The sequence below is a fragment of the Lynx canadensis genome, chromosome A1 (genome assembly GCF_007474595.2).
Source record: "Lynx canadensis isolate LIC74 chromosome A1, mLynCan4.pri.v2, whole genome shotgun sequence".
Classification (NCBI taxonomy): domain Eukaryota; kingdom Metazoa; phylum Chordata; class Mammalia; order Carnivora; family Felidae; genus Lynx; species Lynx canadensis.
In genome coordinates, this window is record NC_044303.2 from 206455426 (window position 1) to 206479757 (window position 24332).

General features: G+C 40.7%; 1 protein-coding gene across 1 annotated transcript in view; it reads left to right on the plus strand.

Moving 5' to 3' along the window:
- Window positions 1-243: 243 nt before the first annotated feature.
- Window positions 244-24332, plus strand: part of PLCXD3 (phosphatidylinositol specific phospholipase C X domain containing 3) — a 170239-nt gene continuing 146150 nt past the window's right edge. Inside the window, exon 1 of the mRNA XM_030330620.1 lies at window positions 244-569. Within this exon, the coding sequence (XP_030186480.1) occupies window positions 467-569 (103 nt within the window). The 5' untranslated portion in view covers window positions 244-466. The remainder of the gene's footprint in view (window positions 570-24332) is intronic.

The following is a 24332-nucleotide window of genomic DNA, read 5'->3' on the forward strand; positions in this document are numbered from 1 at the left end:
GATAGCATCCCAAGTCCACTAGGATTTTAGCTCCAACCACCGGACTGTCTTTCGTCCAGACTGGACCAGGAAGTCACATCAAAGGGCCGAGCAAGACCCTGGGCAAAGCAGCTGGGTGAACCAAGTTACAAAGAAGCCAAGGAAAGCTGCAGAATGGCGAGAAAAGGCAGAGACGCATAGGAGGGACAAGACGGGAGGAGGGAGGCGGGGAGGGAGGGGAGAGAGCAGAAAGCCGAGCACGGACGTCAGGAACAAAAGCTCCGGCGGAGTCTGGCGGAGGCACTAGGGGAGCACGGGGTGTTTTGAATAATTATTAAAATTAGCATGTGTCTGCGCCATCCTGTGGGTGTGGCGCAGAGCGGAGTGTAAACTCTAGCGGGGCCGGAGCAAACACTGGATTAGCGGCAGCAGCCTGCCAGCCTGCCCGGGAGTGTGGGGACCAGCGCGCGGCACGCCGACCGGCACGATGGCCTCGTCTCAGGGGAAGAGCGAGCTGAAATTCGCCGACTGGATGGCAACTCTGCCGGACAGCATCCACAGCATCCCCCTCACCAATTTAGCCATCCCAGGTAGGCGCGCAGAGGCTGCCGACGGGGCGCTCCACCCGCCCCGCCCTGCATGATCTGCCACGGAGTGGTAACTTGCCACGCTGCCCGAGGGAGACGAGCTCGTCCCCAGGGGTGGGTCTCCGGCCAGGCGAGCGCGCGCTGGGAGCCTCGGGCCTCCTGGCGTTTTGCAAACCTCTGGGGACCGTGGCGCGGCAAGTCAAGGTGACTGCTGTTGCACTGGGTTGTGGTAGCAGGCAGGCTGTGCGAGAGGACTGGGGCAGGGGGAAGCCTCGGCCCTAGGGTCCTCCTCGTGCCCCCTCCCACGGTTTTCCTCCCAGACTCGGGGTGGGGGGGGGGGCGGGGGCGATTTCTGCGGGGTGACAGTGCGCGGGGAGCGCGAGCTGGCGTCCGAGGGCTCGGCTCCGGCTCGTGGACCTCCGACTCCATCCCTGTCACGGAGTCGAGCGGATTTGGTAGATTCTCGGTTAGAACCTACCCGAACCATTAATATTCGTCCCCAGTCTCCTTTAAAGAGACAAAGCGCTTCCCGAAAAGCGATGAAAGTTCGGGGACCCGCGGCGGCGTGACCACTGCCCTTGACGGGGAGCTGAAGGGAGCGAGGGGCGGAGGGGCGCCGCTTCCCGGTTTGCGTGGACCCAGCGGGCTTGGCCGCGTGGTCACCGTCTGGATTGCGTTCCGAGTGCTGTTAGCGTCGTGTAGCCCCCGGGTCAGGAAAGCAAACCTTTGCGGACCGAGCGTCTGTTGCTTGGGACAGAAGCTCAGCAGGGAAACCTGCGTGAGCGGCGGCCGAGGGTGCGATGAACTGGCCAACGAAAGGTGAAAAAGCGGACAGTGCGAGCGTCCAGACAGCCTAGAAGGAAGTCCGGCAAAGCGAGGAAGAGACGCGAGGGACCCAGAGTCTTCAGCATGGCGCGCGCGGTTTAGACCAGAGAACTAGGCAGCTTTCTGGGGCGGGAGCGCTCAGTAGCCCCTAGCTCAGGTGTGCAAGAGAGAGGGACATTTCGGGGCGGACTACTACGGTGAGAGCTGGGGCCCCGGCCATACTTGGTTACCAATTTGACTCTTCACTTGGGCTGCGGGTGCAGATGTCTGATCCCCCCAGGACCCGGCTAAAGGACAATTTACCCAAAGGTAGTCCATCCCTAGCCCAGAGCTCAGCCTGGTTATCAAGTTCACCCTTCTGGTCTATCTCCTCTTGACCTGCCCCATCCAGCGCCCCCTCTCAGCCACTGGAGGAAGACATAATAAAGAGGAAAGGAGAAAAAACAAGAGAGAAGGGTTCTTTTGAAAAATCCCAACAGGCTCTATCTAGCCAGCAGCGCTGGAATTGATCAGTAACTCAAATCAGTGGTCGTTAGTCAAGTGGATGTTTGGCTCCTAGGACAGGCACAGGTTGCATTCTGAGGGCCAACCCCTGAAGGAAGGGTTTGTCTCCTTTTGCCCTTCTTCAAGAGGTTGCTTCCCGAGAGCCCAGGTATCTCCGAGGAAAAGAACAACCCAGTTTCTCCACCCTGCACTTACCCTGAGACCCGGGTGAGCCTCCAGATTGCTCTTTTGAAGGAGACGATAGAAAGTGCACAACTTTGTTGGCAAAATTTCACTCTCACTTCCACAGGCGTTCCTATCTTTTCTTGCTTTTTATTTGGCTTGTAGACGGTTGCTTTCATATGATCTCACCTGAGCATTTCTGTACGCATAGAAAGTAATAAAGGCAAGGACTCTGATGCCAGCCTTCTGATAGATGACTCACCAGATATGCAGGGGGTTTAAAAGCCTAAGTTCACATTGCTAGTTCTGAGAGATGGTATGATACTATGTCAGAATCTATATTACATTTCTCTAATTCTTCACCTTTCAAAGCCGTAGTATTTACACCAGATCACATAATCCTTCCCCAAACCTCATGAAGCACACTGGTTCTATTAACTCCATTTCATAGATGCAGCTCAGTGAAGGCAAATGATGTACCATCAGATAAATGATCTGGCCCCTAAAGTGGTCCTTGGGGAAAGTCTCCTAAGACTTTTAATAGGGAAATGCATTGGGATTTGTATCGGGATGACTCAGTGGCAAGAACTACTAACCAGGGTGAGGGGACAAGGAACGAGGCATTAGCAGGATACAGGGCAATTTTCCTTTTCTTCCCATGGGTCAAAGTGAAAACCTGAGGTCAGAGACTTTGATATTCTGCTTGTCTTCCAGTAGAGCCATTGGGGGTGAGACTGGGAGGCTTCACATGAGACCCATTTTGAATATGGTACTAGAGGGGCTGTGGCATTGGACACAGTGGGAATTTTCACTGCTTTCCCAGCCCTTCTTAATATTATACTCAAAGCGAATCCCCTGCAAAGCATCCCATTCTCACCCCCAATGCTTCTGAGAAAAAAAATGTTTTGCCAAATCCACACCCCTGAATTTCCCCATGTAAAGTAGGTTTGGTAGATCCATACATATAAATCTAGGTGTAAAAATGGGTTTGGTACTTTTCTGCATTGCTCAACTGTGAGAATTTTTGGAGGAAAAAAGACATTCAAACTTTGATACAGAAGACTAATTGGAGACTATTAAACACTAATGGAATAATTGCCTTAAAATCATGCTAATAGCTTCCTGGCTGCTACATGTTTACTTGGCCAGTTGCTGCAGCTTGAATTAAGTAATTATCTCCACCATTTAAAACCACTCCTGATGCACCATACAAGTGTTTCTGTGGAAGGGAACGCCTGCTCGGTCATCCACTAAGTTCAGGTTTTCTTAGGTGAAGCAACCAGAGAGTGAAGAGCTGCTTGATAATGAGGCTACCCTCTTGGGGCAGCTGACCCAGATTATTCAGGGCTAGTGCAAAGAACAATATGCAGGTGCACGATATTCCCCACCATGAGTGCAGTTGTGGCATCTCTAAACATTTCTCTCCTGTCTGCGTCTTTAATGCTTTCAGAACCAAATCGCTTACTGGCTGTTTTGCATTTAAATGGCGTCATGATTTGGTATTGACTGGCCTAAGGAATTAAGTTAGTATTAGTAGTTTTTGCTTCTAGTCTACTTTTCAAAAGAATGGTACTGTCAGAATACGTTGACAGTTTCTCAGATTTTAGTCTCATTCGTCATTTCTTCCAGCCTCTGATGACACCAAACTAAATTTTCATTCATACATGTTTCTTTAAACAATATCCTGGCATTTTGGGTTATGAATGATACTTCCTCTCACTATGGGCAGGTGAGAGAGGATCGACAGAGATGCAAACAGAAAGACAGACTATAAAATTCAGGTGAGAGCGAGTCTGATGAATTTCTGGCATCATTACAGTAGAATTCTAACTCTGTAATCATGGTGCCTCCAGAACCATGGTAAAGAGATCCATCATTGGAGCAAGCAAGCTGTTGCTTGATATGGGTAAAGTGTTAGTGATCTGGGTCTCTGATAGGTAGTCATTCTGTCCAAAATTTGAAACATCGGGAAGGGTTTTATTATTCCATGGGAGGGATCAGCTGTGCGTTTTCTGATATGTGATGAAAATCTTCTTCACATAATGCAGCAAACTGACCAAGTGACAATGAAAGATGGGCTAAAATATGTGGTATTGGAACTCAGAGAGGATGTATGTTTCCTTGGCGTTGGAGGAGTTCATGGAGAAGTGGAGACCTCAAGATGGACCCCACAATCAGAGACTCCTTACCCCACCCCTATCCTTGGAATGTATTTTCCACACCTGGAGCCCTTTTCAAGGATGCTGCCTTAAGAGAGTAAGTTGTTATTGAGACCATCTGGCAGTACACGTGACTGAATCTGGGTAAGGCCTCTAAGATTCTGGTGGGTGGGTGCAAAGATGTACTCTTCTTGAGGCCACTGAAGACAAGCCTTGTATGTAGGTTCTCTTGCTTTACTAAACTTGCCACCTACCAGGCTGGGGTGGGGGGGCCTGCTTCTTTCTTTGGTCTCTCCTGCCCTCTGTGTACACAGGTCAGGGTTTAAACCAACGCTTAAACTTTCGATAAGGAACACAGAAATACTTTGGAAATCAATAATCATGCTGTTGATTTTGTTCATTTCTTCCAGAAAATGCCAATGGCAATGAAAAAGAGCAGTTTTACTTAGAGAAATTAGATGTTTATATGGTCCTGATTTCTGTGTTCTTGTGTCTGCTTTTATTAGTTTTTAATGTCTTTCCCTACAACGATCTCTTCTTGTTGCCAGTATTTCTGGAGCCGGCTATCTTTTTCCTTTTCCTTGTAACTTACTATTTCTGTTTTGATTGGGATGAGACCATCTACAGGACGTATCTAGGATTGGGTCTAATTGTACAAATTTCTTTTAAAAAGCAAGTTTTTTTTCCGTATAATTTTAGGATGGTGACACTGAGATTAATCCTGGAAAGCAAACAAAAGCAACAAAATTGTTTAGGATGAATATCTTTCTTGTGTTGCCTTTCCAATTCCCAGTTTTGTTTTTGATTTTGCTAAAAAGGAAAAATTAAATATCTGGAACATAATTTATTCTAGGACTTTTCTTGATGAGTTGAACTGAATCACCAACTTTTAATATAAAGTGATCCTGATGCCATTTTACAAAATGCTTTCTCACGTACATACATGTTTTCTACATGTTCTATCAGTAAACCTCCAAGGCTTTGCCACTCAAAGTTGGTCCAGGAAGCAGGGAAGGAATAGGGGAGCTTGTAGAAATGGAGCTCAGACTCCACCCCTCAGACCAGTTTAATTACAATGAGCATTTTATGTGATCCCCAGGTCTTGTGTTTTTTTTTTTTTTTTATGTTTATTTATTTTTGAGAGAGAGCACGAGAGAGAGCGCACAGCGGGGGAGGAGCAGAGAGAGAGGGAGACACAGAAGCTGAAGCAGGCTCCAGGCTCCAAGCTGTCAGCACAGAGCCCTGTCGCGGAGCTCCAACCCACAAACTGTGAGATCATGACTTGAGCCGAAGTTGGACACTTAACCAACTGAGCCACCCAGGTGCTCCCCTCCCCAGGTCTTGTTATATACACATTTAAAGTTTGAAAAACACTGCTTTAGGGTAGCTTTAAAGAGATCCTTTATGTAAGTGGCAGAACCAAATTTAAATATACATTTTTGAGTAAGCTCTTTCTATTGGACTATGCAGTCTATTTATGAGCATTCCAATTTACAATCAGGCTTAGAGCCAGAATATGGGTATTTGACTCCAGGCTAATGGCCCAGGTTGGGAACATACTGATAAGCTGATATTATAGTTCCTCATGCACCTTGAACATAAATGTGACTTAATTGCTACCTAAGTGTTCAAATTAGGTCGCTGTGATAAATGTAAAACCTTTCCCCTCATTTCCTTAAAGTACTGCTATCAGCCATCAACAGCACTTAAAATCATCCTATCTGGTGATGCTTGTGGTCACTAATGACAATTTAGGAAACAACCCTGTGTTGGTTCGTTGTCCATTGGTGTCATTCTTCGTTATGTTACAGGCTCAGCTACTATTGTTGTATTTATAGGTTACAGATTCACTCAATTTATCTATAAGCTAGAACTTTTCAGTGTTGCTCTTGAGTAATAGTGGTATCATGAATGCAAAATGTGTTAAATTATCAGCATCAGAAAGCCATCAAAACCATAGGTGAACAATAAATTGATGTTTTATTAAAAAGGAAATGATTGAGGGGTGCCTGGGTGGCACAGTCGGTTAAGTGTCTGACTCTTGATCTCCGCTCAGGTCACGATCTCACGGTTTTTGAGTTCGAGCTCCACATTGGGCTCTGTGCTGATGGTGTGAAGCCTGCTTGAGATTCTCTCTCTCCTCTCTGCCCTTCCCAGCGTGTGCTCTCTCTCTCAAAATAAATAAATAAACTTAAAAAAAGGAAATGATTGATCTTGTTTATTTTGCAAACCATGCCTCATTTGTTTGAAGCATGGTTGACATGGAATAGATATATAAATATGGTTATAATTCACTTGAATTTTAGTTATTGAACATAATCTGTGTTCTAAAACAGTTAAAATTTTTAAAAATCCTCACATTGCTTCAATGAATAACACAATGTTTACAGGTTAAGGCTTACACACTTTACCCTTATGCAAATTTCTCATATCTTTACTTAGAGTTTATTTTCTCATATTTGATGCCAACCCTACCCAATCCAAATAGAGAGTGAATTACAAAGAAGAGGAATATGACTGCTGAGTGTCATATATCAGCAGTAACATAGGGAATATTCATGGGGGAAGACTAACAAAAGAAGACCCAGGGACACAGAAGGTAGGGTTTCCTAAACCCTGCCACTCCCAAAGTAAAATCAGAATCATGGGGAAATTGTCTGTTTTGATACTTCCCAGACACCTCTTTAACGGACTTCCACATAGTTCTAGAAATCTCTGGTAAAATTCTTAAGTATGCTTTATAAGCTGATTTTGGGGGCTACCACATACATGGTGTCTGCCATTTTTCTTCTTTCCTGTTTTGAGGACACTTTAAGGAGTTGTCACTTTTGCTGATTGGACATCTACAGGACCTGTGCTTCCACAATTTTTATACCCACAATACCACTGCTGCTGACAATCCCGCCACGGCCAGAGCTATGTCTGCAGAGACCCAATTAGTGTGTAAAAAAGGCCCTGGATTCCACTGTGGTCAGAGGCTCCCAGAACTGGTTTCCCTATTGTGGAAGCTGCTGATGCCAACTTCTGACCTGGTCTGCCATCACTGCTTGAGCTACGAATGCCAACATTGACAGAAACTTTTAATATTTTTGCCTAGTAGGGATGTCAGCAAAAGAGCTTTCTGAATTTATATTGATTCTTTTGTTGTTGCCCCCTTACCCTAGAACTCAGGTATGAGTTTATAAAATAGAAGATAATATGTAGGATAGACTTTGTTCCTTACTGTGAATTATTCTCAATTTTAGCCCACTCTCCATGTGCACGTGTGTGTGTACACACATATAGTGGTTATCGACTTTAACTATTTTTCCAAGAAGCTTGTCTTTTCCCTCTGCCCTGTAAGTAGACCTCTGGTGGGTGCTACCTAATTAATCCTTCCTCCAGACGGGTCCAGAGTAGGAATGCAGCTGGGGTCTATATTGTTTTTGGTGAGCAGCCTGGAACAATGTAAATAGAGCCAAATAAACTGACATACCTAAAGTAATTGTTGACACTGCCGTTGTTTGAAAGCAGAATAGTAGAGTAATTGATGTACTCTGAGCCTTAAAGAAAAGTTTAAATCTCATGCATACATAGATATGTATACACACATTTTATTGTTGATCAAAGGAGTCAGCTCTGTTAATATAGAAATTTTTACCTATTACGACTAATGAAGCTGCCTCTTACCTAAAAGCATTAGTTTGGGGAAACCTAAGAACATGTCATCTTGATGAGCACTCAAGGAACTTCTGGATACAATCATGGGACTTGATAGTTTCAAGAAGTTTATATATTCTCTTATTTCTCCTTCTCTGGGTGGGGTTAGGATCCATCTTAGAAGATTGGGGGCCAGAAAAATGCCTAAATCACATATTCCAGAAGGCAGGAAAAAGTGAGAGAGAAATTTACCATGGTTCACATGGAATTCTGCTGCCGGAAGCTTTCGACAGAGCCATATGTTTTTATTATGCTCTATTAAGAGAGGAAGATGGGTCAGGAAGAGGGGCAGGAGGAGATGGTTAAACATTCTTGAGAAGCAGCCAGGATTAGTCACCTCCGGAGGCCAGGTACTGAAGCAGATGGCACATTGATTTGTTAGATGTGCTCTTGTTATGTTCCTATCTTTCATCACAGACCCTGGGAATGGACAGCTCTGTTACCACTCTATCTTAAATGCCAGCCAATACTATGTTTCACATAGAATTCTTCCTGTGAATTAATTTTTAGGAAGCAGCTATGTTTATCCTTAGTCAACATTATAAATAATAGTTGTGTTCCTTGATCTACTTGGAGAATTTACTTCATGAAGAAAAGTGGACTAAGATGAATGGATAATCTTAGTTGCCTGCTAGGCTTTCCTGGAGGTCCCCTCTGGCTTCTTGGGTGGCGAAGAGGAAGATGTGCTTGAAGGTGTCCTAATGGGCAAATGGGAACTTATCTCAATGCATGTCTCAGGCCACATTGCACTATGGAAGGAGGAGGGGCAAGGGGAGGAAGAGGAGGAGAAGGAAGTCCAGGGCTGCCTTTTGTAGAGTTAGCTCTGAACATACTCCTGCCATGTCTTGCCCTGAGCTTTTCTCCCAGGAAAGGGTAGGGGAGAGGCGGTGTTTGGGGTTGGGGTAGGTGGTCAGGGGGATGTGAAGATACTGACTTGAAAGTTGCTAGAAGGGAAGGCTACAGAACTGTTTTGTTTAGACTTAATCATACCCTCAGGTCCTTATTTCTCCTTGTATCTGTTCAAATTCCTTGGGTCCAGCATTAGAGTCCCAGTCTTGAAAATGTCCTTAATTCTCTTATCTCACTCTTTCTATCTGCTTACCTGGAAAAGCTTCAACTTCATTAACCTCTATTTTTTTTTTAAAACTTATTTAAATCCCAGAAAACTTCAGTGGCTAAACATTACTGGTGGAAAAATTACATAGCCTGGATGCCTCAACTCACTAGAAATTTCTGACCGTATATCTTATTGTACATCCCCAGTAAATTAGTTTCCCTGTTCTCTAAGATGATAATTTCATATTTCTTCTTGCTCCTCAAATCAACTTGCTCCTTCCCACCTCACTCTAAACTTAGGACCTCATCTTATGTTTTACACACACACACACACACACACACACACACGCGCGCGCGCGCGCGCACACACACACACACACAATATACGTACAGAGAAGAACTTCCTCAGTTTCCCATCGTTAACCCAGCAACCTACCTGCACTGGTTTCTACACATTCTGCTTTTTCTTTACGTAAGAGAAAACCCTGGATATGTTCCTCCCTAAGTCCATCTTCTGTACTTGTGGTCTGGATCACATCCATTTAAATCTCCTCAGAGTTTACTCCCAAATTCATCCCCTCTCTCTCCTGTGTCATTATTTTTCTCTACCTCTACTGGATCACTCCAGTCAGTATACAAACATATGTTATTATTGCCCCTGTTAAAAAAAAAAAGTCCTCTGGCTCCATACCAGCCTCTCTCTCCACTGTACTATTTCCCTCTGATATTTGTAAAAACAACTCCTCTGTCTTGAAGTTTCTTCCTTTTCTCTTTATTCCATGCTAATCTCATTATTTCCCTACCACTGGCACTAAAATTGTTTTTATCACGTTTGTCAGTGATCTGTATTTTGCCAAAGCTAATGGTTAATTCTATATCATCTTATTTGATCTTTCAAAATCATTTGAGGTGTTTGACCCCACATCTTTTCTTAGACATGTTCTTCCTCTGGCTTCTTATGGCACTTAAAAAAATTGTGGTAAAAACACACAGCATGAGATTAACCCTGTTTTTAAGTGTATAGTATTATTAGCTATAAATATAGTGGTGTGTAGTATATCTCTAGAACTTTTCCATTTGCATGACTGAAGTTTTATATCCATCAAATAACAACTCCCCATTTCCTCCCTCCACCAGCCCTGGCAACCACCATTCTACTTTTGCTTTGATGGGTTTGACTACTTGATGCCATTTGAATGTAGTATCTGTCTTCCGTATCTGGCTTATTTCACTTACCATAATGTCCTCAGGTTTCATTCAGCATATGACAGTATTTCCTTCATTTTTATGGCTGAGTAATATTCCATTGTATGTATATTCTACATTATATTTATCTGTTCATCCATTGATGGACAGTAGGGTTGTTTCTACATCTTGGCTGTTGTGAATAATGGTACAAGGAACATGGGAATGCTAGTATCTCTTTAATATCCTTATTTCAGTTTTTTTTTGATAAATACCCAAACATGGAATTGCTGGGTCTTATAGTAGTTCTGTTTTTATTTTTTTTGAGGATCTGCCATATTGTTTTCCATAGCACCTGTATCATTTTACAGTCCCATCAGTAGTAAACAAGGGTTCCAATTCTCCACATTTTCACCAACATTTATTTTCTGTTGTTGTCTTTGATAATGACCTTCCTATCAGGTATGAAGTAATATCTCATTGCAGTTTTGATTTTAATTTCTGTGATGATTACTGATGTTGAACATCTTTTCATATACCTGTTGGCTATTTTTATGTCTTTTTTTGGAGAAATGTCTATTCAAGTCTTTTGCCATTTTTAAAGTTATTTGGTATTTTGCTATTTGGTTGTAGGGGTTAATTATATATTTTAGAAATTAATCCCTTATTGATATATTGTTTGAAAATATTTTCTCCCATTTCAGAGGTAGCCTTTTCACTCTATTAATTGCTCAATTACTTTCTTGCATGTGGAAGTTTTTTTTATTTTTTTTTATTTTTTTTTATTTTTTATTTAAAAATTTTTTTTAATATGAAATTTATTGTCAAATTGGTTTCCATACAACACCTGGTGCTCATCTCAACAGGTGCCCTCCTCAATGCCCATCACCCACTTTCCCCTCTCCCCCAACCCCCCATCAACCCTCAGTTTATTTTCAGTGTTTAAGAGTCTCTTATGGTTTGCCTCCTTTCCTCTCTGTAACTTTTTTCCCCCCGTCTCCTCCCTGCTGGTCTTCTGTTGCGTTTCTCAGGATCCACATAAGAGTGAAAACATATGGTATCTGTCTTTCTCTGCCTGACTTATTTCACTTAGCATAACACTCTCCAGTTCCATCCACATTGCTACAAATGGCCAGATTTCATTCTTTCTCATTGCCAAGTAGTATTCCATTGTATATATAAACCACATCTTCTTTATCCATTCATCAGTTGATGGACATTTAGGCTCTTTCCATAATTTGGCTATTGTTGAAAGTGCATTGGGGTATAAGTGCCCCTATGAATCAGCACTCCTGTATCCCTTGGGTAAATTCCTAGCAGTGCTATTGCTGGGTCATAGGGTAGATCTATTTTTAATTTTTTGAGGAACCTCCACACTGCTTTCCAGAGCAGCTGCACCAGTTTGCATTCCCACCAACAGGGCAAGAGGGTTCCCGTTTTCTCCACATCCTCGCCAGCATCTATAGTCTCCTGATTTGTTCATTTTAGCCACCCTGACTGGTGTGAGGTGGTATCTGAGTGTGGTTTTGATTTGTATTTCCCTGATGAGGAGTGACATTGAGCATCTTTTCATGTGCCTGTTGGCCATCTGGATGTCTTCTGTTTTTTTTTTTTTTAATTTAATTTTTTATTTTTAAAAATTTACATCCAAATTAGTTAGCATATAGTGCAACAATGATTTCAGGAGTAGATTCCTTAGTGTCCCTTACCCATTTAGCCCATCCCCCCTTCCACAACCCCTCCAGTAACTCTCAGTTTTTTTTTCCATATTTATGAGTCTCTTCTGTTTTGTCCCCCTCCCTGTTATGTTATTTTTGCGTCCCTTCCCTTGTGTTCATCTGTTCTGTGTCTTAAAGTCCTCATATGAGTGAAGTCATGATTTTTGTCTTTCTCTGACTGACTAATTTCACTTAGCATCATACCCTCCAGTTCCATCCATGTAGTTGCAAATGGCAAGATTTCATTCTTTTTGATTGCTGAGTAATTCTCCATTGTATATATATACCACATCCTCTTTATCCATTCATTCATTGATGGCCATTTGGGCTCTTTTCATACTTTGGCTATGTTGATAGTGCTTCTATAAACATTGGGGTGCATGTGTCCCTTCAAAACAGCACACCTGTATCCCTTGGATAGATACTTAGTAGTGCAATTGCTGGGTCATAGGGTAGTACTATATTTAGTTTTTTGAGGAACCTCCATACTGTTTTCCAGAGTGGCTGCACCAGCTTGCATTGCCACCAACAATGCAAAAGAGATCCTCTTTCTCTGCATCCTCGCCAACATCTGTTGTTGCCTGAGTTGTTAATGTTAGCCATTCTGACAGGTGTAAGGTGGTATCTCATTGTGGTTTTGATTTGTATTTCCCTGATGATGAATGATGTTAAGCTTTTTTCATGTGTCACTTTTTCATGTTTCACTTTTTTTCATGTGTCGGTTGGCCATCTGGATGTCTACTTTGAACTGTCTATTCATGTCTTTTGCCCATTTCTTCACTGGATTATTTGTTTTTTGGGTGTTGAGTTTGATCAGTTCTTTATAGATTTTGAGTACTAACCCTTTATCTGATATGTCATTTGCAAATTATCTTCTCCTATTCTGTTGGTTGCCTTTTAGTTTTGCTGATGGTTTCCTCTGCTGTGCAGAAGCTTTTTATTTTGATGAGGTCCCAGTAATTCATTTTTGCTTTTGTTTCCCTTGCCTCTGGAGATGTGTTGAGTAAGAAATTGCTGTGGCTGAGGTCAGAGATGTTTTTTCCTGCTTTCTCCTCTAGGGTTTTGATGGTTTTCTGTCTCACATTCAGGTCCTTCATCCATTTTAAGTTTATTTTTGTGAATAGTGTAAGTGGTGTAGTTTCATTCTTCTGCATGTTGCTATCCAGATCTCCCAGCACCATTTGTTAAAAAGACTGTCTTTTTTCCATTGGACATTCTTTCCTGCTTTCTCAAAGATTAGTTGGCCATACTTTTGCGGGTCCAGTTCTGGAGTCTCTATTCTATTCCATTGGTCTATGTGTCTGTTTTTGTGCCAGTACCATGCTGGCTTGATGATTACAGCTTTGTAATATAGCTTCAAGTCTGGGATTGTGATACCTCCTGCTTTGGTCTTCTTCTTCAAAATTACTTTGGCTATTCGGGGCCTTTTGTGGTTCCATATGAATTTTAGGATTGCTTGTTCTAGCTTCGAGAAGAATGCTGGTGCAATTTTGATTGGGATTGCATTGAATGTGTAGATTGCTTTGGGTAGTATTGACATTTTAGCAGTATTTGTTCTTCCAATCCATGAGCACGGAATGTTTTTCCATTTCTTTTTTTTTTTTTTAATTTTTTTAACGTTTATTTATTTTTGAGACAGAGAGAGACAGAGCATGAACAGGGGAGGGTCAGAGAGTGGGGGAGACACAGAATCCGAAACAGGCTCCAGGCTCCGAGCTGTCAGCACAGAGCCCGGCACGGGGCTCGAACTCACGGACCGTGAGATCATGACCTGAGCTAAAGTCGGACGCTCAACCAACTGAGCCACCCAGGCGCCCCTGTTTTTCCATTTCTTTGTATCTTCTTCAATTTCCTTCATAAGCTTTCTATAGTTTTCAGCGTATAGAAAACTTTTACATCTTTGGTTAGTTTTATTCGTAGGTATTTGATGATTCTTGGTGCAGTTGTGAATGGGATCAGTTTCTTTATTTGTCTTTCTGTTGCTTCATTATTAGTGTATAAGAATGCCACTGATTTTTGTACATTGATTTTGTATCCTGCGACTTTGCTGAATTCATGTATCAGTTCTAGCAGACTTTTGGTGGAGTCTATTAGGTTTTCCATGTGTAGTATCATGTCATCTGCAAAAAGTGAAAACTTGACTTCATCTTTGCCAATTATGATGCCTTTGATTTCCTTTTGTTGTCTGATTGCTGATGCTAGAACTTCCAACGCTATGTTAAACAACAGCGGTGAGGGTGGACATCCCTGTCGTGTTCCTGATCTCAGGGGGAAAGCTCTCAGTTTTTCCCCATTGAAGATGATGTTAGCTGTGGGCTTTTCATAAATGGCTTTTATGATGTTTAAGTATGTTCCTTCTATCCCGACTTTCTTGAGGGTTTTTATTAAGAAAGGATGCTGAATTTTGTCAGATGCTTTTTCTGCATCGATTGACAGGATCATATGGTTCTTATCTTTTCTTTTATTAATGTGATGTATCACATTGATTTGTGAATATTGAACCAGCCCTGCAGCTCAGGAATGAATCCCACTTGATCATGGTGAATAATTCTTTTTATATGCTGTTGAATTCGATTTGCTAGTATCTCGTTGAGAATTTTTGCATCCATATTCATCAGGGATATTGGCCTGTAGTTCTCTTTTTTTGCTCTGTCTCTGTCTGGTTTGGGAATCAAAGTAATGCTGGCTTCATAGAATGAATCTGGAAGTTTTCCTTCCCTTTCTATTTTTTGGAACAGCTTGAGAAGTATAGGTATTATCTCTGCTTTAAATGTCTGGTAGAATTCCCCAGGGAAGCCATCCGGTCCTGGACTCTTATTTGTTGGGAGATTTTTGATAACTGATTCAATGTCTTCGCTGGTTATGTGTCTGTTCAAATTTTCTATTTCTTCCTGTTTGAGTTTTGGAAGTGTGTGGGTGCTTAAGAATTTGTCATTTCTTTCAGGTTGTCCAGTTTGTTGGTGTATAGTTTTTCATAGTATTCCCTGATCATTGCTTATATTTCTGAGGGATTGGTTGTAATAATTCCATTTTCATTCATGATTTTATCTATTTGGTTCCTCTCCCTTTTTTTTTTTGAGAAGTCTTACAAGAGGTTTATCAATTTTGTTTATTTAAAAAAAAAACAACTCTTGGTTTCATTGATCTGCTCTACCGTTTTTTTAGATTCTTTATTGTTTATTTCTGCTCTGATATTTATTATTTCTCTTCTTCTGCTGGGTTTGGAGCGTCTTTGCTGTTCTGCTTCTATTTCCTTTAGGTGTGCTGTTAGATTTTCGATTTGGGATTTTTCTTGTTTCTTGAGATAGGCCTGGATTGTAATGCATTTTCCTCTCAGTCCTGCCTTCACTGCATCCCAAAGTGTTTGGATTCTTGTATTTTCATTTTCATTTGTTTCCATATATTTTTAAATTTCTTCTCTAATTGCCTGGTTGACTCATTCATTCTTTAGTATGATGTTCTTTAACCTCCATGCTTTTGAAGGTTTTCCAGACCTTTTCCTGTGGTTGATTTCAAGTTTCATAGCACTGTGGTCTGAAAGCATGCATGGTATGATCTCAATTCTTTTATACTTATTAAGGGCTGTTTTGTGACCTGGTATGTGATCTATGTGCATGTGAGAAGAAAGTATATTCTGTTGCTTTGGGATGCAGAGTTCTAAATATATCTGTCAAGTCCATCTGATCCAAGATATCATTCAGGGCCCTTGTTTCTTTATTTATTCTCTGTCTAGATGTTCTATCCATTGTTATAAGTGGAGTATTAAAGTCTCCTGCATTTACCACATTCTTATCAATAAGTTTGCTTATATTTGTGATTAATTGTTTTATATATTTGGGGGCTCCGGTATTCGGCGCATAGACATTTATAATTGTTAGCTCTTCCTGATGGATAGACCTTGTAATTATTATATAATGCCCTTCTTCATCTCTTGTTACAGCCTAAATTTAAAGTCCAGTTTGTCTGATATAAGTATGGATACTCCAGCTTTCTTTTGACTTCCAGGAGCATGACAGATAGTTTTCCATCTCCTCACTTTCAATCTGAAGGTGTCCTCAGGTCTAAAATGAGTCTCTTGTGGACAGCAAATAGGTGGGTCTTGTTTTTTAATCCACTCTGATACCCTATGTCTTTTGGTTGGAGCATTGAGTCCATTTACACTCAGTGTTATTATTGGAAGATATGGGTTTAGAGTCATTGTGATATCTGTAGGTTTCATGCTTGTAGTGGTGTCTCTGGTACTTTGTGGTCCTTGCAACATTTTACTCAGAGACCCCTTAGGATCTCTTATAGGGCTGGTTTAGTGGTGACGAATTCCTTCAGTTTTTGTTTGTTTGGGAAAACCTTTATCTCCTTCTGTTCTGAATGACAGACTTGCTGGATAAAGGATTCTTGGCTGCATATTTTTTCTGTTCATCACATTGAAGATTTCCTGCTGTTCCTTTCTGGCCTGCCAAGTTTCAAGTAGATAGGTCTGCTACTACCCTTATGTGTCTACCTTTGTATGTTAGGGCCCGTTTATCCCTAGCTGCTTTCAGAATTCTCTCTTTATTCTTGTATTTTGCCAGTTTTACTATGATATGTCGTGCAGAAGATCGATTCAAGTTATGTCTGAAGGGACTTCTCTGTGTCTGCTGGATTTCAATGCCTATTTCCTTCCCCAGATCAGGGAAGTTCTCAGCTATGATTTGTTCAAGTACACCTTCAGCCCCTTCTCTCTCTCTTCTGGAATTCTTATGAAACGGATATTGTTCTGTTTGATTGCATCACTTAGTTCTCTAATTCTCCCCTCGTACTCCTGGATTTTTTTATCTCTCTTTTTCTCAGCTTCCTCTTTTTCCATAATTTTATCTGCTAATTCACCTATTCTCTCCTCTGCCTCTTCAGTCCATGCTGTGGCCGCCTCCATTTTATTTTGCACCTCATTTATAGCATTTTTAAATTCATCATGACTATTTTTTAGTCGCTTGATCTCTGTAGCAATAGGTTCTCTGCTGTCCTCTATGCTTTTTTCAAGCCCAGCGATTAATTTTTTCAAGCCCAGCGGTGACTATTATTCTAAATTCTTGTTCCATTATATTGCTTAAATCAGTTTTGATGAATTCTTTGCTGTCGCTACTTCCTGGAATTTCTTTTGAGGAGAATTCTTCCGTTTCATCATTTTGGCTAGTTTTGTGTCCCTTATGTGTTTTAAAAGCTTGTTGTGTGCTCTGCACCTGTGAGCAATGCTATATTAAAGGAGGGTCATACACTGTCCAGGGCCTGGCGCTTCAGGAGGTTTTTTTCTGGAGATTGTTACTTGCTCTCTGTTGTTGTGACTTTGGTTATTTTATTACCCTACTCGTAGCAATATTATGGACCCTCCACCAGGTGTGCTTTGATTTGTTCCTTGGAGTAGCCCTGTGAAGGAAAACAGACGAACAGGAGAAAAAAACATGCAAATGCACAAATAAGTAACACAAACAAACAAACAAAAACAAAAACCTAAATACTAAAAACAAAAAACCCCAAAACACTGACTACAAGTAAAGGAGAGGGTGGAGGTGGAGCTAATGGAAGAGCACATACAAGGAGAGAAATAACAGGAACGGGGCGGGAGCAGGGGTGGGGAAGAAAAAATAAACATTGATTAGGCAGAGAGGCTAAAAGGCTTAATCCATAAAGATAGAAAGGAAAATAAAGATGGAGGCAGGGAAAATGGAATGAAGATAAAGTTACCCAGATGGAGAAACTATATGGCTTGATTATTCCAGAGAGAGAGAGAAAGTGTAAAGAAGGAAGTGTAGAACATGTGTCAAGACACTGGATTAAATATGTTTGTTTAGACAGGCCAATAACCAGAGTAACCAGCCTAAGGGGAGGGAAGAGATAAGGAGGAGAAATGGGGGCAGGGGGAGAATATATCTCTATATCCAGAATTGACCTAGAGTTAATCCAGGCAATGCTGCATCACTTGAAGGTAGTCGCTGTCTTCAGGGTCTCTGCCCCTCCGGTGGATATGCAGTTACCCAGTGCAAGGGGGCGTGGTTTGGCGTAATCTGAACCTACCTCCACTATGGGCCCTGGGAGTGATCCCTGAGGCCTCGCCTTGGTGGTGGTGGGGCAGGAGGGAGGTGGATGGTGATTCCCCAGTCTCTTCTCCATGGAGCTGGACCCGGTGGAGTCAGTTTGAGTCGTCCTCACTGTGCCGCTGACGGAGATTGGGTGGTCCTTCTCTTTCTGCCAACTCCTTTGACTCTGCGCTTGGCTAGGATTCAAAGTCCCACTCCATGAGCTCTGGCCCTGGGGAGGCGCCTCTTAGTGCTGCAATATGTGGTCCCAGCTGGCTTTGTCTGTGCCACTGCCCTTCAGGGAGGTCTGACTTCTCCTACTGCAGACTGAGCCGCTGCCCTCACCTCTACCAGCCCCCAGGGGGGTGGACACAGGCAGGCTTTATCCTTCCCACAGCATTCCAGGGAAACAGTGGCCTTATCCTCCTGCAGAGTGCACCCTCAGCCCAGCCACTGTGCCTGGGGGTGGCAGACGCAGGCAGGTTCTGTGCTATCATGCAGCCCTCCAGGGAGGGAACTGCTTTCTCCAGCTGTGGACTCAGCCTCTGACCTACCCCGCACCCAGACCTGACTCCCCTCCTCCCCAGGTGCACTAACAGGGAGCCGGCTGGATCCCTCTCAGTCTCAGTCCGAGGTCTTTCTCCTGTCCAGATACGGTCCTGCACTTCCCTAGCTGCTCTTTCTCTTCTTTTTGTCTTTCCTCAGAAGGGGGTCCCTCCCCTCCATGCCTACATGGCCTTTTTTTTTTTTTATCTCTGCCTGTTCGCAGTTACCCACCTATCTTTTTTTCCAGCTTTCCCATTTTATTCCTAGAAGATTCAGTCTCTTTTCCTTCCAGGCTCTGGTGTTCAAAGTCCTTTGGCTTCTGCACTTTTTTGTTTGAGAGACACTGGAATTATGGATTCCCCCCTACTTCTCCACCGTGTTGGCCCCCACATGTGGAAGTTTTTTAGTTTGTAATCCCACTTTTCGATTCTTCTGTTGTCTGTTCTCTTGGTGTCCTATGCAAGAAATAATTGCCAAGACAAATGTCCAGAAGGGTTTTCCTCATGTTTTCTTCTAAGAGCTTTACTGTTTCAGGTCTTATATTTAAGTCTTTAATTCACTTTGAGTTAATTTTTGTGTATGGTGTAAGATAAGGGTCCAATAAATTTTATTCTTTAGAATGTAGATATCCAGTTTTCCCAACACATTTATTGAGGAGCCGATATGTCATTGTATATTTTTGGCAACCTTGTCAAAGATCAGTTGAGTGTATGTATATGTGTTGGTTTAGTTTTAGGCTCTCCATTTTGTTCTATTGATCTATGTGTCTGTCCTTATGTTAGTACCATACTGTTTTGCTTACTATAGTTTTGTAATATGTTTTGAAACACAAAGTATAAGTCTTCCAGCTTTGTTCTTTTTTTTTTTTTCAAGATTATTTTGGCTATTTGGGTTTTTTGTGGTTTCTTATGAATTTTAGGACTGTTTCTTCTATTTCTGTACAAAAAGGTCATTGGGATTTTGATGGAGATTGCATTGAATCTGTAGATAAATTTGGGTAGTCTGGGCATGATAACAGTATTGTCTTCCATCAATGAACAGGGGGTGTCTTTCCATTTATGTGAATCTGTTTATGTCAATCTGTTTCACAAATGTTTTACAGTTTTCTGGGTACAAATATTTTATCTCCTTGGTTAAGTTTATTACTAAATATTTTATTGTTTTTAATGCAGTTATATGGGATTATTAATTTCCTTTTTGGATTGTTTATATTTATTTTTTAAGTTTATTTATTTTGAGAGAGTGAGGGAGAGTGAGAGAGAGAATGAGCAGGAAAGGGGTAGAGAGAGAAGGAGGGAAAGAATCCCAAGCAAGCTCCTCACTCAGCACAGAGCCCGACTCAGGGTTTGATCTCACAAACAGTGAGATCATGACCTGGACCAAAATCAAGAGTCAGACACTTGATCGACTGAACCACCCAGGCACCCCAGGATTTTTTTTTTTTTTGGCATATAGAAAGGAGACTGATTTTTGTATATTGATTTTTGTATCCTGCAACTTTACTAAATGCATTTATTCCAACTGTTTGTGTGTGTGTGTGTGTGTGTGTGTGTGTGTGTGTGTGTGTGTAATCTTTAGGATTTTCTACATATTTGATCATATTATCTGCCAGCCAAAATCATTTTAATTCTTTCTTTCCTATTTGAATGTCTTATTTTTCTTGTAGAATTGCTCTGGCTAGGTCCAGTAGTGTGTTGAATAGAAATGTTAAGAGTGGGCATACTTGCTTTGATCCTAAGAGCTTTTAGCTTTGAGTGTGATATTATCACAGACATTTCATATATGACCTTTTTGATGTTAGGGTCATTTCTTTCTACTCCTAGTCTGTTTAGTTTTTTTTTTTTTTACTATGAAAGGGTGTTGAATTTTTGTCAAGTGCTTTTTCTGCATCTGTTAAGATGATCATGTACTTTTAATCTTTTATTATGTTAATGTGGTGCATCATATTGATTTTTTTTTTAACATTGAACTATCCTTGCACTCTTGTGTTAAATCCCACTAGGTTATGGTGTATGAATTTGGTTTGCTACTATTTTGTTGAAGAGTTTAGCGTCTTTAACTCATCAGGGATATTGGCCTGTAGTTTTATTATCTTGTAGTGTTTTTATCTGGCTTTGGTAGCAGAGTAATGCTGGTTTCACAAATGAGTTTGGAAGTGCTACTTTTTAATTTTTTGGAGGGGTTTAAGAAAGATTGGTGTTAATTCTTTAAATGTTGGGTAGAATTCAACAGTGAATCTGATTTCCAGCTTTTCTTTGTTTAGGGATTTTTGATTACTCGTTTAATCTCTTATTAGTTATACATTTGTTCAGATTTTCTGTTTCTTCATGATTCAGTCTTGGTCAGTTGTGTGTTTCCAGGAATTTATGCATTTATTCTCGGTTATACAGTTTGGCATATAATTGCTCATATTAGTCTTTTTTTGAACTGTTTTATTTCTGTGGTCTCAATTGAAATGTCTCCTTTTTCATTTTTGATTTCATTTAAGTCTTCTCCTTTTTCTTATTTAGTCTTGCTAAAGCCTTATCAGTTTTGTTTACCTTTTAAAGAAAACAACTCTTAGCTTTGTTTTCTATTTTTCTATTCTCAATTTCATTGATTTACTCTCTAATCTTTGTTATTTCCTTTCTCCTACTAACTTTGGGCTTAATGTGTTTTTTCCTTAGTTTATTGAGGATCTAGAATTAGGTTGTTTGAAACTTCATTCTTTTTTTAATGTTTATTTATTTGTTTTGAGAGAGCAAGTGCAAACAGGGGAGGGGCAGAGACAGAGAGGGAGAGAGATTATCCCAAGCAGGTTCTCCACTTTCAGCAGGGACACAGAGGTTGATCCTATACTGGGATTGATCCCATGAATTGTGAGATTATGACCTGAGCCAAAATCAAGAGTTGGGTGCTTAACTGACTGAGCCACCCAGCGCCCTGAGATTTCCTTCCTTTTTAATGAAGGAATTTGTTGCTATAAATTTCCCTCCTAATAATGCTTTTGATTTATCCAATAAGTTTCAGTGTGGTGTCTTCATTTTCTTTGTCCCAAGATATTTTCTAATTTCCCTTTTAATTTCTTATTTGACCCATTGGTTTTTAAAGAATATATTGTTTTTATGCATTTGAGAATTTCTCATTCTATTGATTTCTAGTTTTATTCCATTGCGGACAGAAAAAGACACTTGGTATGATTCTAATCTTTTAAAATCCTTGAGACCTGTTTTGTGACCTAACATATGATCTGTCCTGGAGAATGTTCCATGTGTGCTTGATAAGAATGTGTATTCTGCTATAGTTGGATGGAATATTTTGTGTATGTCTGCTCAGCACATTTGGTCTATAGTGTTCAAGTTCTCTTGTTTCCTTGTTGATCTTCTGTCTAGATGTTCAATCCATTCTCCAAAGTGGAATATTGAAATTTTCTATGTATTTCTCCTTTCAGTTTTGTAGTATTTGCTTTGTATATTTAGGTAATTTGTATATTTCCCTTGTGAATTGACCCCATTGTCAAGTAGGTTTTATCTGTGGGATGCAAAGATGTTTTAACATATACAAATCAATAAATGTGATATCCCACATTAATAGAATCAAGAATAAAAATCATCTGATCATCTCAGTAGATGCAGATAAGCTTTAACAAAACTCAATGCCATTTCATGATAAATTCTCCCAACAAATGGGGTATGCAAGGAACATACTTCATAAAATAAAGATCATATATGACAAAGCCATAGCTAACTTCATACTCAATGATGAAAGCTAAAAGCTTTTTTCTAAAATCAGAAACAAGATAAGGGTGCCCCCACCAATTATTCCTATTCAACCAAGTATAGAAGTGCTACCCATAGCAATTAGGCAATAAAAAGAAATGAAAGGCATACAAATCAGAAAGGAAGAAGTAAAATTGTCTGTTTGCAGATGACGTGATCTTATATGTAGAAAACCCTAAGAACTCAGCCAAAAACCTGTTAGAACTAATAAACAAAGTCAATAAAATTTCTGCTTAGATGGGGCGCCTGGGTGGCGCAGTCGGTTAAGCGTCCGACTTCAGCCAGGTCACGATCTCGCGGTCCGTGAGTTCGAGCCCCGCGTCGGGCTCTGGGCTGATGGCTCGGAGCCTGGAGCCTGTTTCCGATTCTGTGTCTCCCTCTTTCTCTGCCCCTTCCCCGTTCATGTTCTGTCTCTCTCTGTCCCAAAAATGAATAAACGTTGGAAAAAAAAAATTAAAAAAAAAAAAAATTTCTGCTTAGAAAATCAACTTACAAAAATCGGTTGTCTTTCTATACACTAACAACAAAATTTCTGAAAGAAATTAAGAAACAATTACACTTACAATAGTACGAAAAAAAAACCCAATAAAATACCAAGGAATAAATCTAACCAAGGAGACGAAAGATTTGTCCATTGAAAACTATAAGACATTAATGAAAGAAATTAAAAAAGACAGATTAATGGAAAGATCTCCCATCTTCATGGATCATAATATTGTTAAAATGTCCATACCACCCAAAGCCATGTAGATATAGATTCAGTGAAACCCCTATCAAAATTCCAATGGCATTTTTCACAGAAATAGAAAAAAACTATCCTAAAATTCATATGGATCCACAAAAGACCCTGAATAGCCAAAGTAATCTTGAGAAAGAACAAAACTGAGGCTTCACAATTCTTGAATGAAAGCTATACTACAAAACTATAGTGATCAAAGCAGTATGGTACTGACATAAAAATAGGCACATTGACGAATGGAATAGAATCAATAGTCCAGAAATTGATCCATTCATATATGATCAACTAATATTTGGCAAGACAGCCAAGAATAATCAATGGGGAAAGGATAGTCTTTTCAATAAATGATGTTGGGAAAATTGTTATTTGCATGAAAAGAATGAAATTGGACCTCTATCTTAACTATACACAATAACTAGCTCAAAATGGATTAAAGACTGAAACTTAACACTCTTAGAAGAAAACACATGGAAAAAGTTTCTTAGCAGTGGTCTTGGCAATGACTTCTTTGGATATGACACCATATGTATAAGAAATAAAAGCAAAAACCTAAACCAAAGAGGTAAAATATCTGCATACTGAAAACTACAGAAAGCTTATGAAAGAAATTGAAGAAGATGCAAAGAAATAGAAAAAAATTCCATGCTCATGGGTCGGAAGAACAAATATTGCTAAAATGTCAATACTACCCAAAGCAATGTACACATTCCATGCAGTCCCAATCAAAATTGCACCAGCATTCTTCTCAGAGCTAGAAAAAAACTATCCTAAAATTTGTATGGAACTGGAAAAAAACCAGAATAGCCAAAGTAATGTTGAAAAAGAAATCCAAAGCTGGAGGCATCACAATTCTGGACTTCAAGCTGTATTACACAGCTGTAATCATCAAGACAGTATGGTGCTGGCATAAAAACAGACACATAGATCAATGGAACAGAATAGAGAACCCAGAAATGGACCTACAAATGTATGGCCAACTAATCTTTGACAAAGCAGGGAAGAATACCCAATGGAAAAAAGACAGTCTCTTCAGCAAATGGTGTGGGGAAAACTGGACAGCGACATGTGGAAGAATGAACCTGGACCACTTTCTTACACCATACACAAAAATAAACTCAAAATGGATGAAAGACCTAAATGTGAGACAAGAAACCATCAAAATCCTAGAGGAGAAAACAGGCAACATCCTCTTTGACCTTGGCTGCAGCAACTTCTTACTTGACATGTCCCCAGAGGCAAGGGAAACAAAAGCAAAAATGAATTATTGGGACCTCATCAAGATAAAAAGCTTCTGCATACTGAAGGAAACAGTCAGCAAAACAGGCAACCCCCCAGAATAGGAGAAGATATTTACAAAGGACATAT